Source organism: Micropterus dolomieu, linkage group LG19 (genome assembly GCF_021292245.1).
Source record: "Micropterus dolomieu isolate WLL.071019.BEF.003 ecotype Adirondacks linkage group LG19, ASM2129224v1, whole genome shotgun sequence".
NCBI classification, from domain to species: Eukaryota; Metazoa; Chordata; class Actinopteri; order Centrarchiformes; family Centrarchidae; genus Micropterus; species Micropterus dolomieu.
In genome coordinates, this window is record NC_060168.1 from 19,213,975 (window position 1) to 19,228,549 (window position 14,575).

The window sequence follows — 14,575 nt, forward strand, 5'->3', positions numbered from 1 at the left end:
TTACCTATAATAATTCAATAGTTACTATAGTTACCATAGTTAGTTTTCTTAAATAATTACAATAAAACAAAGTGAATATGCAAATGAAAAACATAAATAAATGAATGCACATCAAAAAACAAACAAAACTTTTTAATTCATTGTTAGTTCTTACAAATGTAATATTCCCACTAATTACTGGATTGGATTACTGGTAAGAACTGTACACATACCACTAATAACAATAATAGGCTACATAATATAATAATCTACATCTAATATCTAATAAAATAGAAATAGGTTTATATGACAGCTATAAACCCACATCTCAACTGGAATGAGTCTCTACAAAATGACTGACATTGCAGGGAAGATACAGAGATGATATCTTAGCGATCACTGTGGGCCTACAGGAAGTGCAGCACCAAAATAAAAGTAGTGCTGCTTGGTTACACTTCGAGTGGTTTCGTTGTGGAAATAATGATGTAGTATCTTCATGCGTAATTTATAAATAGACAAATAGGAACTTCAACTTTAAACCACCAGAGCTCGCTATTGCACAGTGCTTGGTTTGGTTTGACTATGTTTGTGCTTTACTGAGGACTTGGAGATAGATGCAACACTACAGCACTAAAAGTTTTATGGTAATATCTTTGTCAAAACCGTCGGGATTTTACGGGACGCTTTGTGGGTTTCTTATGGACATAACCTACTCTGTAAAAAATGGAGGCCAAGGCCTAACTCACATGTAACAATGTGTTTATTTTTTTAAATAGGCTAAAGGCAAACATTTCCATAGTATAAGCATTTGTACATATATAGATGACATGTCGAGTATAAAACATGTAGCCTATACTTTATCTCTGCACACAAAACCCAATGCACGTTTTTGTCATCTTTTTTGTGGATTCATAATCACATAGTATTTGTAAAGGTTTCTGTGTGGGTTAGCCCACATGTGGCCGTTTGTGTTGAGTGCGTGTGACGACGTCGGCTCAACCCCCCCCCAAAAAAACGCAACATGTGCGTTTTGAAAATTCCGGTGTGGTTTTGCAATGAAACTAACTGTCACAGTCAGAGAGAGGAAGAGACACCGGGGTGGAGGGAGGGGAAGGGCCGCAGAAATGTCAAACTACTTCACTTGAAGCAAGATGGAGTCTCTCTCTTTGATTCATTACATACATAGCGTTGATAATATTTTGTAATTACCTGTCTTCTGTAGTGTTTCACCGCTTTGGTAACACAACAATGGACTGTAACATTATGGAGATAATAGAGGAATTCATGGAAAGTGCGTTGGCGCAATGGGTACGTCATTTATCATTTATCACTTCCAGTTAGAGAAAAGGTCATCATTTCTAGAGGCAAAGAGAAGAGAATAAGACAAGCGGCTTGTGTAGAAACTGTAGAAATCCACCGTAGGCAGATCAGTTCTGTAGTAAAACCGACATTATTTCCTGTCACAAATACTTATGACTTTAAGAGCAGCTATGCTTTCCAGCTCTATTCACTCAAATAAATGTAAAAGTAGGAGTTGAATAAACAGTAAAGAATTGCCTTGATATTGCTTTCTTGCTATTGTGTACAGCAAAACAAACCCTATACTTCTCCTTTTGTCAGCTTCCTATGCCTCTTAATGACCAGCCCTTTTGTCCTAGCCTTGAAACTTCCGTGGCCTTGGGCTGTTTCTGTTTTGAAAATAATACAAATGTATCTATTGTGCATTCAAGAGAATATGGTCTGCCCCTAAAATCTGTTGAGGATTTGTTTTATTTGTAACAGATTGAATTTCCAGCTGGGTTTTCCACATGGGAAACCAATCAGCCCAAGGGGATTTTCCCCCCTTCTGGTCAATGAACTGTATTTAAGATATGATGGTGACAGTCAGCTGAAGCTTGTAGGAATATTCTCTTTATTGTTGTCAGCCTGCTTCATATATGTTGAAGGACATCCACTCTAACATTTCTGCCACCCTGTTAATCCTGTCGCATGGGGTCTCGAGCTGCTCTGCCTCACCTTATCAGCTGAACCAACTCAAGCTTGTTACTCTGTTTACAGACAGTGCAGTTTTTAGACGGTGCAGGTGGGAATAAACCTCATTATATTGCAGTTTGCATTGGCACAGCTCTTCTTAGCAGAGAGAGACCTTGGCTGCCGTCCTGCTTGGCTGCCTGTCACTGTGAAGTGCTTCCCAGTGTGGGAGCACAGATCCCACCTGTCCAGACAGGTGCACCGACTCAAGTGGCTTCCTGCGTGAAAATGTTTGCACCTCTCTTCCTCTCCCTCCTTGTTCTTCTCTTTGTACCTACTCTCTGCTCCTGTCTCTATCTTCCTTGTCACCTCCTGGTACACACTCATGCTTTTCTACCTTACACGCAACATAATCCTTCCATGTCTCTCACAGGTTCAGCTGTTTGAGAAGATGGTGGAGACGGAAGATGGTGTCTCGCTCTACAGCCAGTACATGGAAGTAAACTCAATTCACCAGAGTGCCCGGGATCGCTACATGAGGCTGACCAATGGGACTTTCCTCAATGAGGTCATGAGGGTCATGTAAGATTGATTTAGATTTTCTTGCTTCATTGACTTACAGCCATGCACTAGCAATACCACCACCAAGGAAAACAGATAAAAACGTGAGGATATTTTCCCAGTCAATATGTAATGTAAGAGGCCAATTTAAACTTGAAATTGAAAAATACAAATAAAACAATCTTAAGTGCTTATTTTCAGCCATTTGTGGAAAAACTTAATGTAGAAAACCAAAAAAATATAAACTTGTCTAACCTTGTAGTTAGTTGCAAAAATTGCCCTTGGTATTTATTAATAAGTTAAAGAATGTGGAAATGGGCCCACAACCCATTCTCCAATTGAACTGAAAGGCAATTTTAAGTAAAGAACCATTTAGAAGCATTAAAATAGGTAAGGATGACACGTCAGTCTGATTGTCAGTCCACCACTTTGGTTCAGTTTGAAATATCACATTAATTGTATAGGTTTTTTTTTTAGTTTTTTTTTTTTTTACAGACATTCATGATCCTCAGAGGATGAATCCTACTGACTTTGGTGATCTCTGGACTTTTCCTCTCGCAACACCAATACATTCAAATGTATGTTTTTTAATTAAATGTCTCAACAACTATTGCCATGAAATTTGGTACACACATTCATGTCCCCCTCAGGATGAACTGTCACTTTGACGATCCCCTGACATTTAATCTTGCGGCATGTAATCTTGCATCCAATTCTTTGTTTCATGACTGAATACCTGCAAAAATAATGACATTCCCTTTGTGTTTATTGCTAAGTAGCAAATGTTAGCACACTAACTTGCTAAACTAGGATGGACCATGGTGAACACCAATTCTCAACATCAGTATGTTATCATTGTTATTTTTAGCAACATTTAACTCAAAGCTTAGCTGAGCCTAATTACAGCCTCATAAAGCTGCTAGCATGGCTGTAGACGTTTAGTTTTGTTCTTTTACTTGCATAAAATTGTGTAACATTCATCACATTCCCTTTTGTATCCTCGCAATGTTCTGCAACCTGTGTGAAAAGATGGCAGTCATATTTGACCCATTTATATTTGCCACAATTTTCCAGTGAATCATGAAATGGGGTTCTGTATTTGTGCCACACTGTTAGTCATCTCTGCTGAATTCCTTATCTTCATGTTCAAATTCCATCAGTCTTTAGTCTCTAGTCTCTCAGTATGCAAGACAAGATCTTAGTCAGTATTTGCAGAACAGCTGATTAATTTGGCCTGACCTAAGCCACATTATTTCAACAAATTCTTGCTGCTTGCTTCTCAGGCTCATTAAAATTTTATTCACTCTGCTTAAATGCACCATTGCATAAGGATTTCTCATCTGGAGAGATGTGGTGTTGGGCTGTTTGATCAAAGCTGCGCTAAATTTACCGCTGTGTCTTGTCTGTGTTCATCCCAGAGACCCGAACCCCAAGGTGGAGCGGCTGTATGACAGCGAGAGAGATGATCACATGCTGAGAGTCCAGAACTTTTCTATTTTAAATCGACACCTCAGAGCCTTCTACCAGGTAGGGGAGGGTCACACTGGGGATGAGGGTGAAATCGAGGTGTAAGTTCATCAAGAGGGGAGTTTTAAACATTTCCATTCTCAAATGGATGAAAGCTATTGAATGTATAGTGACTGTTCAGTCCATGTATGCACTTGTACTGTTTGTTTATTATTACTGAGACAGAATTTGTAAGAGCTTGTCCATCACAATGGAAGAAACTAAAGTTTACATTTGAATCTAGATTTAACTGCATTTTTTACAACAGTTTTATAAATTAATCATTTGGGCCTACATTCTACATTTGAAATCACACCTAGTACATATGGCTAATCTTGTATAGATAGCTATTTACAAAGTAGCCAAATATTATGGAAAGAAAATCAAACTCCACATGCTGCATCTCATGGTCTTCTGCATGACAGCTCTGAAAAAGTTAATAAGTAGACCTTGAATGTAAATCTTTTTGTCAAACTCTGAATGATCTTTTCAGAAAGAATGATCTTTCACACCCAACTAGCCAAATGTCGACTCATTTGTAATTGTCAGTGTACCACAAAGAGATAAGTAATCTGGCTTTAAAGCTGTACTAGTCAGTGTTTTTATACTAACAGTGGATCAAATAGCTACATGTAATGTGAAAGGTGTCACTGGAAGTAATAAACCCATAGATTTTCTTACCCTTTGCAGTTCATATCAGCCTTATAGACCCTTTTTAGCGTCTTTTAGACCATTTTTTTGTGCATCCTGCAGTTTTACTATTTTGGTTCACTCTCAATGCTCTCATCAACTCAGCAGCACGCTACCTGCCCCACACCAAATCATCAGGTGGCCAGAAACACGGCTCCAAAATAAGTTTCTCCATACTTTTCTTGTGTTTAGCTTTTTCTGCTGCCTCCAAAACCGGCCAAAAACATCAAATAATGTTGCTTTAAGATCGAGGCATCTAGAAACTAATGAACATTTGACATGACATCTTGTTCGGTTTAATTGTGTATCCATATGTAATGGATTAAAAACTAGCCAAATATCAAGCAATTTGTAATTGTTAGTGTGCTTCAAAGAAATGAGATGCTGGCTTTAACTTTGTGTTAATTTATTTGTCATTTGTGTCCCTTGTTTCTCTCAGCCTGCATGAAAACATTGCCATCGAACGTAAAAAAATCAGGAAGCTTTATTACACATATTTTGCAAATATGCTTATTTGCTTTCTTGTCGAGAGTTAGATATTGATACCACTCTCCATTCTGTCTGTTCAACATGAAGCTACAGCCAGCAATCGGCTAGCTTAGCTTAGCATGAAGACTGGAAACAAGGGGAAACAGTTAGCTTGACAAAATCCACCTACCAGCACCATCAGGGCTCACTCATTAACACGTTATATATTGTTTGTTTTATCTGTACAAAAACTGAAGTGCAAAAGCAATTTCCTGCAGTCTCTGAAGTCAGAGTGCAAGATATAGCACCCGGCCACAACTTGTCATTTTTACACTTTAGTTTAGTATTAAAGAAAACGAGATGTAACGTGTTAATTAGTGAGCTTTAAATATGCTGGTAGGCAGAAATCCTTTTTTAAATTTTACCTTCGGACAGTGCAAGGCTCACTGGTTCCCCCGTTTTCTGTCTTTATGCCAGGCTGATTGGCTGCTAGCTTTAGCCTCGAGACATGAGAGTGGTATCAATCTTCTCACATGACTCTCGGTAAGAAAGCGAATACAGAATGCGAAATGTTCCTTTGAGTTGTTGTTATGGTAGCTTTACCTCTGTGTAAGAAGCACCTCAACAAAGCTTAATTGGATATTTTGATGCTTTGTAAAACTCTGGCATTAATATCTCAGTAACAAGGAAAGTCATTACACAGAGAGGTAATACTGAGGCAAACTGGTGACAGACTAGACAATCATATGGAAGTAGTCTGATTCTGGATTGAGCTCCATCTAATGTGTTTTACAAAAATGTCTTGAATAGCCCTGTTCACTTTCTCTAGCATTTCTAGCAAAAAACAAGTTCTCAAAACACTGGTGTAAAGGCTTTTTTTGTAGATGAACTGAAATGACTCCCAACTCATAATAAATAGAAACATCTTGTAAGAATGCTGAAATATCTGTCTGAAACATAACTCAGGGCCACACCAAATGGCGAGGGAGAGGGGCTGATGGAGGGGGCTGTAGAAGCAGTTGTCTAGCTGTAAGGTAGTAAAAACAGAGGACAAAATGAAGCTCAACTATCGGTCCAAACACACGAATAGTTCGCCTAAGGATATTGTAGAAAGTTTGAAGTGCATGCAGGGGATGACGGAGCATTTGAATGAAAGAGCAGATGAAACACAAAAAATGTCCATCCTCAGAAGACGTGTCCCTGCTTATTATCAGGCAATTGGGGTGAAAAAAAGTGGCGAGCTGAATTTTTTAGCAGCAGTGTGTGGTTAGAGGGTTGGGGAAGGAAAGTGAATAGAAATCTATCAAATAGCAGTATCAAGCATTTCGTAATGCGTATTGTAGGTGCCTGTGGCATTTGAGGAAATGATGCAATTCTTTCCCCGGAGGATGATTCAAAGGCGTCTGTTCCAGCAAAGAAAGCCTCCCAAAGCACTAGTCAGGTGGACTGAACGTGCACTGCTAAGCTTGGCACACAACATAAGAACACGAGTCTACAAGGTTTCACTTCCTAATTTTCAGTGAATCGCTAATGTCCCTTGAAAGCTCAGAGCAGCACAAAACACTGGCGTTAATTGGGAAGCTTGTATCAGTTTGTGTTACACTAAAATTTTAGCAGGTGCGCTCAGAATACAGGCTCCACTGCCGCTGTGGACGCTTAGTTCCACATTGGTCACGGTTTTACTTCTTGCTGTCCTTTACTGATGCTGTTTAGTTGTGAGTGTGTGTGTGTGTGTGTGCGTGTGTGTGTGTGTGTGAGAGAGAGATACAATGACACAGTGTGTGTGGTGTGTAAGCCACAGCAACGGTCTGCAGCCTGTAATGCTTAATTTGCTCTGCTGTGACCTCAGCTTCTCTAATACAGCGACAGAGCTATATGTGTAGATACAGCTGTAAGAAGAGCACTTTCATAGTAAATACATTTCATCTGTACTGCGGTGACATCTAAAAGCAGCGTGTACGTATAATTGAATTTTATGAATTTTTCTGTTCTGTCTTTTGTCTGCTGCTCTCTGTTCTAGTATATTTGGTCTGTTCTACTCTATTCTGATTGTTTTGTTTTATTTGTGCTATTCTATGTTGTTCTATAATATTTGTATCTATTCTATCCTGTTTGTTCTATTTTGTTCTTTTATGTCATTAAATATATTATGTTCTATTATCTTCTCTTCTATTTTACGTAATCCTGTTGTTCTACTCTGTTGTTCTACTCTCTTGTTCCTATGTTTGTTCTCTTCTCTTCTATTGTATTCTATTGTATCCTGTATGTTCTACTCTATTCTGTGATGTAATGTTTGATCTCTTCTCTTCTCTTTTCTTGATATAGCCTGTTAGTTCTATTCAATTCAATTCAATTCCATTCAAATTAGCTTTATTGGCATGAATGTGTAACAACAATATTGCCAAAGCATCATACAAACTACATAGGAACAATCAACCCCATACATTTCATTAAACAAGTTCTATTCTATTCTATTGTATCCTGTTGTCCTCTTCTATTCTCTTCTATTTTCTTATATTATCCTGTTTGTTTTATTCTGTTCTATTTTGTTATGTTGATACAATCCAGTTAAATTCCTTCAATTCTTTATTGCCATGCCACACACACGCACACGCACGCACGCACGCACGCACGCACGCACGCACACACACATATACAGTATGTACAGCTATCTATCTACCTATCTATCTATCTATCTATCTATCTATCTATCTATCTATCTATCTATTCTAATATACTGTACTTTACTTTTCTCTTCTCTTCTATCCTATCCTGTTCTTTCTATTCTATTTGGTTCTGTTCTGTTTGATTCTATTCTACTCTATTCTGTTGTATTGAACTGTATTGTACTTGTATCTATTCTATTTTATTCTTTATATATCTATAATCTACGAGCCTTGAATGCCTCTGAATGGAGAGACTTCATCCTTCTGTTAATGGGATCCTAAATGTTAATTACTCCTGCCTACTAAGTTAGTGACCCTCTGCATTTAAAGATGTCAGTACTCAGTAAACCGTGGTATTTTCAAGGCTACTGAACATCCAATAAATTATGTCTGAATTAACATAAAAATCTTCAGGTTAAATCCGGTTTATGTAAAAGATAAAGGAAAGGAGAGATGCATGAGCACAGGACCACAAGAGCATTGAAAATTAAAACTGTGGGTAGAATGAAAAACCAGCACCAATCTAAATGACACAAGAATTATTGATATAAAATATAGTGCTAATACATTTATTATATTAATTTTATAAAATATATAATTATTTTCACCGCTTCAGGGAGCACCTTGATTAAAAATGGTGTTTCAGATCCAGGACTAGTGTAAATAACAGTAGATTATTGAGCGCAAACTCACAGAGGGATCAAGACTAATTCCTTATGTTTTACTACAATGTCACTGGAAAAAGTTGTACTTCATTTGAGAGAAACTGGCCTTGAAATTATAGCATAACACAGATAATTGCACCATGTATTACTCATATTGTTCTCTCACTTAATCAGAGTATATAATATAATAGTAGCAAATGATGATTTGTAAAATATAGTGCAGGAGGGATATGATCATACACCACCCAGTATGTGTTGAATGTGTGGTGTCGGAGAGGGAATTGTTCATGAGAGGACGTGAGCATGCCAACAACAACAAGCTGCTTCTCTAGTATTTCTAGTCTGGCTAATCTCTCGCAGAAGTCTGTTTGGCATCATGAACCATGAGCTGCACAATGACCAACACAGAGCTGCAGTGGCTAATATCCTACATGCCCTGAAGGAGCACAAACTTCAGGTTGGCTGCACACATGCCTCTGATGCCAAACTCACACAGGATGGAGTTTCTGAAGGGAGCCCCTGCCTCTTGGTTCACTGTCTTTGTCACTGTAGACTGTAATTGTGACTGGCTTCTGTACTCTGGTGATTTTGCATCGATGGATGTGAACAGGCTTTCAGAGCAGTTGGGAAAGGAGCTAGCCAATGTCAGCGTGTGGCTGTTTGATAGAAAGAAATTTAATTAACAGGGAGATTGTTGGTCTTTTCTCAGTTTAAGACCAAGAAAGTAAAGTATTAAAGTATTAGGCTGATGACTTTACTAAAATTATTTTAGCCTGCTTCTCTGGTGTCGCACTAGATGGCATTGTAGGAGGTCCTCATGACAAATACTTATTTTTGCTGCCAGGTTTCTGGGCAGGGGAACGTCTGAGGCGTCTGCCATCCAGCTTTATTCTACGTCATTTAGAATCTGCCAGGAGATTTGTCCAAGATCTTGAAGCAGGAACTACAACTTGCTGAAACAAGCTGACCACAGTGCTACTCCTGAATCACCCCGTTTCATCTTTAACACATTATAAATGCACAGGACCATGCTGGAAACATCCAGACTCAAGAGCTTCTTTTTCCCGCCTTAGAGTATATTGGAACATTTTATTCACTATAGTCCACAGCTCATTCATATTCTACTTTTCATATTGCTTTGTGTTTTATCTTGAAAAGAAAATTACCTTTCTGCATTAAACACAAACCCTCAGGTGAGCTCATACAGTCACTATAACCAACAATATAAGGTATTCGCATTTTTATAAGTTATAAAAGTATAAAAATCTCTAACCTCATACACACAGTAAGCCATTATAGTCTGAATGACCCCAGATCAATATTAGATGTTTTATTTTTTCATAAGAAATTGACTGTGTTTACGGTAAGATACAACAGCTCATGCTGAGATATCAGACTGTGCATGACGATGCCCCTGGTCCACAGAAAAGTGAAATTTCAGCATAAACTCCAGTAAGACTGCTCTAACGCTGGCCAGGTGTAAGTGTGTTTGTCAGATTGTCAGATTGTTAGGAGCTCAGATAATTTAACTAACAACAACAAAAATGAAAAGGTATAGAGCTTTGGTTGGATTTTTGAAAGATATAATTGAGAGTTAAAATAAATCAGAGAATGATATAGATTGTCCAGTAGGTCTTTTTCACAGCAGACATTCTGACTTGTCATAGTAGGAAAAGACTAGGTGTGACTGTTAACATTAACAATGGCTCTGTTATACTTAAGTGCCCCAATAAGTCACGGCAGTGTAACCTCCTCCCAAGGAGGTTAGGTTCACAGGATAAGTTGGGAAACCGTCAGTTTCCCTCTAACTCTTCCCGTCCTGCGGAGCCTGAGGCAGCTGTCTCACACACCGTCTCATTCCCTCATTCATGCTGTTGCTATCAAAGCACATATCTGAACGCATTTACTCTTTAATCTATGTCCGTCTTTAGGTATAACACTGTGACAGTTGCACTGAAAACACTTACTGTGGGCTACATTACTGCAGTAATCACTGTTTAAACTAATCTGTAACCTAAAAAACTGATCAATGAACAGTAATCTTTCATATTGTAGTCACACTGATTGGAACATTCCTATCGTAGTTGTCCTACTGGAGATAATGTGACTATTTCTGAGTGAGGATGACTGTGGTGCAGCTGAAACACATAGGCCTAAATGTATTTTTAAGTGAGTTTTTCATTATTAGCTGCATATATTCTGAATGTGTTTTGACAGCATTGATAAAATACAGAATTAGCAAGATTTTATTAATGTAAAATGGATGTCTTTACAGTCAGTTTGAACCCATAGATACATTTTCCACTGCAAAATATATAAATTAATAGGCTAACCTACTGGGTGTGACTGTGACTTTACAATCACAGGTTCATGAGATAACTGGGTCTTATATTTGATCTATACCTATTTTCCTAATCAGGTAGCCGATTGCCACTGGCATTTAGTCCCATTGGGTTACAGCTTATTAATTATAGCTTTCCTATTTAAAATGAATATAATGGGCTGTAGGAGAATTCCAGCACTTTATCATTTATTAAGGAAATTCTAGTCTGGTAAATGATGAATGAGCAATGCTGTATAAAAAATACTAATGTTAACGTATTGATCCTTCCTCCACTCCTGCGTTTTAGAGCCAATCAGGGTCCGCGTTGGCACACATTCATATTTCTAGCTCCACCTGATTAAAATGGAGGATCTGCCTTTATTTATCTGTTGCCATGGTGAATCAAAGTATTGGAGCTCAATTGATGATTGCTTTTTTTCATCCCCAAGAGTTGATTGAACTAATTTTGATCAGCTGTTCTGGAACTGAAAACTCAGAGTTTCCCACCTCAGGCTCAATCAATTCAGAGCTCAGGGATAAGCTCAGAGTTTGTTATGCCTCCTTTCTGGAACAGGGCCCAGGACTCTGAAACTGAAGCACCTTATTATTATTTTCTTATTATAAACCTCTGCTTTTCCTACTGTTACATGTCAAACTTTATTTGGTCTTGACAGTGTCGAGGTGACAGGAAATAAAGGGAAGAGAGCAAGGGGATGACATGCAGTGAAAGTATCCCATTGGACTTATATACATATATAAGTCACAATTGGGATTATATATTGAGCACCTTAAACTGCAAGGCCACCAACAACACCCTATAAAGAAATGTTTCGGAAAGGGATCTCTTCAATTTGGATAATATAGAATCGTGACCAAGCTGGACATTTTACAGTTGAAAAATAAACTCTGTGGTGGACAAACAATGTTTTGGAGACACTTCTTACACTTCTATTTCTTACTAAATTTCATAATACTGCTGGCATTTCTGTAATGCAATTTCTTATTTCTTACTTAGCCAACATCCCAATACAGATGCATCTGTGACAAGCTAAAATCGGCCAATAATAATGGCCTTGACAATGGTTAGAGTGAGTAGCTTGTTGGCAGTAGTTATCCCTGGTTTGTTGCTAGTAATGGGTTGTGGCTGTGTATGACGTCAAGTGTTATCTTTGTGTCTCTGTTCATTATTATGCACATCTTCTAACCAGAAGGGCAACTATAGAAACACTTCAGGGATTTTGTTACTAGATTGTTATTCCTTAATTTGATCGTTCTTTATGTTTTATTACTTCTAGAGAACACTGAGAATGAGCCACATGAAAAATATTAAATCTAATTTGCACAAAGCTTTCTTGACCTGGAAGAACAAGACGCTCTTATCGGACAGATATCAGCTCTTTATTTACATCACAAACTGCAGGAGGCTGGTGGAAAGTCTTCTGTCGTTTATCCATGTTCACTGGGGCAGACAAACAGGACGGTCCAGCTGATCACTTGAGGGGTTTTTTCCACTAAACTCTTCACGTTTATTCTCTTCTTCAGGAAGACCTGCAGCAGTTGATACTGATGCCTCTCCCAAATGTTGCCATTCTGGGGCAGGACCCCCTAACAGGTACGAGATAACAACACGACCGTATCAGTGCCATGTATCTCAGCAGCAAGAAAGTAATTATACTTTATATACGAGTCTATATCTCCGCTATCTGTGAAACACATTAAGGTGATAATGATAGGGAGGATGGTGGTGTGGGTGTAAGGGGTGGAGTTGATGATGATAATGATGATGATGATGACAGTTATTTCTGTGTACTCAGAGGCAGCTGTGGAAGAACTCAGGCGACTGCTCCTGCTGTTACTAGGATGTGCTGTGCAGGTGATCACACACTCACATGACCATCACGCTTTTTGAAGGTCAAAAAGGACAGTGTTGGTTCACTGAACCTGCTAATAACCAGTATTTTGTTCAATATTTTACATTTAGTGCGGTCAGTCTTTCAATCTTTTGATCTTACACTTTGGTTCAGAGTAAAATAATTATTGGAAGGATTATCATTGGTCCCCAAAGAATGTACTCTGGTGACTTAAGTGATCCCCAGACTTTTTATCAATGAGTTCAGGATACCTCTTATTAAAACATATTTCGAATTATTCTAATGGCAAAAGTATTTGAATGTAGAAAAAATTAACAATCCCACTGGAAATGTGTGCAGTCTGCAGTGCCTGTTGGAAGTTTTATGTTTTGCTAAATGTAATCAAAGCATATTTAATGTGGCTTTTTAATAAACAGATGAAACAAGTGAGGCAAATGTCGAACATCATAATGACAAAATTCCTGTAAGCATCAGATTAATGCTAGCATAGCACGCTTATTACAAATTGCATTGGATAAATGTATCTTCCAAATGAATACATGTGATGTGAAGTGATGTAACGCTAACACTCTAAAAGTATTATGCCAAAATGCTAAATGGCACTCTGGCATGCTCACTTGCTAAATGTTAGCATCCATTGTTAACTTGTTGTGCATATAACAGCACAACAAGTTAACAATGGATAGTTCAGGTTGGCAGGGATTCAATTACTCCAACTGCCCAGCCTACAGACTTTTCCTATAACTCGCCCTGTACCCTTATAATATTTAAACCCACCACTGCTAAGCATCTAACCAACATCACTACTAAAACAAAATCATGTTCCTGTTCCCTGGACATTTTTCCAACTCACTTTTTAAGAGATATTTCAGTCAATATGTCCTTTTATTCTAGCCAAAATAAATTTTTCACCTAATTCTGGTCAAGTGTCTAGAAAGAAAAGATGCACAGATGCAGCACCAAGTGCCACAAAACAAGATCAGAATAACAAATGGTAAAATAAATATATATTAATATATATATCAATATCAATAATAGAGAGCAAAGGCACAATTCCTATGATAAAATCTCAGAGGCCGAAGTGACATCTTCAAATTACTTGTTTTGTTTGACCAACAGCCCAAAACCCATTTTCACTCAAATTAAAATAAATTGATTATCAAAATAGTGGCAGATTATTTCACCTCTAGATTATTGTACTGATATATTGTATTATGTGGATATATTTTAAGCTAACACACACACATCTGACTCAGTTTCATCCCTTTGTCTCTGCAGTGTGAGAAGAAGGAAACGTTCATTCAGCAGATCCAGTCTCTAGACATTGAGACCCAGGCAGCTATTGCCAGCTGTATCCAGCAGGTATGTTCAAGTGCAGAATTAATCAAATCAAGGACCCCCCCCTAAATATAAAACCGTCAGTGTGAGGAGATATTATCCGGGGGAGACACTTCTAAGAGGATTTTTGTTCCTAAATATGATTTAGCAAAAAAATTCTTCACTGTCTCGCCTGTAGGCAGAGAGAGTGAAACTATTATACTTTCTACTGGCGCTTCAAGTAAGTGTGAAAATGAGCTGCTTGTTATTCTGCTGGCAGCCTTTTAAGGACCTCTGGCTGCCCCTTGCTGCCACCGTAGGATGGATCCTCCACCCCTCATGTCCACCTCTCTACCTCTCCACTTCTGTCACATCGTCCTCTCTCCTTCATCTCTTTTTTGTCATACTCAGCTTTCACGTCCAATAAAGCCTAAATGCCAAATTGTACTCTTTTAAAAATACCCCCTGTGAATAATTGCCGGCATTACAAAAACAGCATGTTGCGTACCAGCGTGTCTGAATTACAGTAGCAGCATGTTGCCCACCAGCCTTTTTTGT

General features: G+C 38.3%; 1 protein-coding gene across 4 annotated transcripts in view; it reads left to right on the forward strand.

Moving 5' to 3' along the window:
• Nucleotides 1-1,087: 1,087 nt before the first annotated feature.
• Nucleotides 1,088-14,575, forward strand: part of ccdc88b (coiled-coil domain containing 88B) — a 54,517-nt gene continuing 41,029 nt past the window's right edge. The window contains exons 1-6 of one of the 4 annotated variants that reach the window (XM_046030441.1): nucleotides 1,088-1,287; nucleotides 2,384-2,532; nucleotides 3,930-4,038; nucleotides 12,372-12,441; nucleotides 12,644-12,702; nucleotides 13,979-14,062. In XM_046030441.1, coding sequence (XP_045886397.1) covers nucleotides 1,228-1,287; nucleotides 2,384-2,532; nucleotides 3,930-4,038; nucleotides 12,372-12,441; nucleotides 12,644-12,702; nucleotides 13,979-14,062 — 531 coding nt within the window. In that variant the 5' untranslated portion in view covers nucleotides 1,088-1,227. Of the gene's footprint in view, nucleotides 1,288-1,995; nucleotides 2,063-2,135; nucleotides 2,241-2,383; nucleotides 2,533-3,929; nucleotides 4,039-7,042; nucleotides 7,132-12,371; nucleotides 12,442-12,643; nucleotides 12,703-13,978; nucleotides 14,063-14,575 lie in introns of those variants that run through there. The other 3 variants (XM_046030443.1, XM_046030442.1, XM_046030444.1) reach the window with 3 other exon arrangements.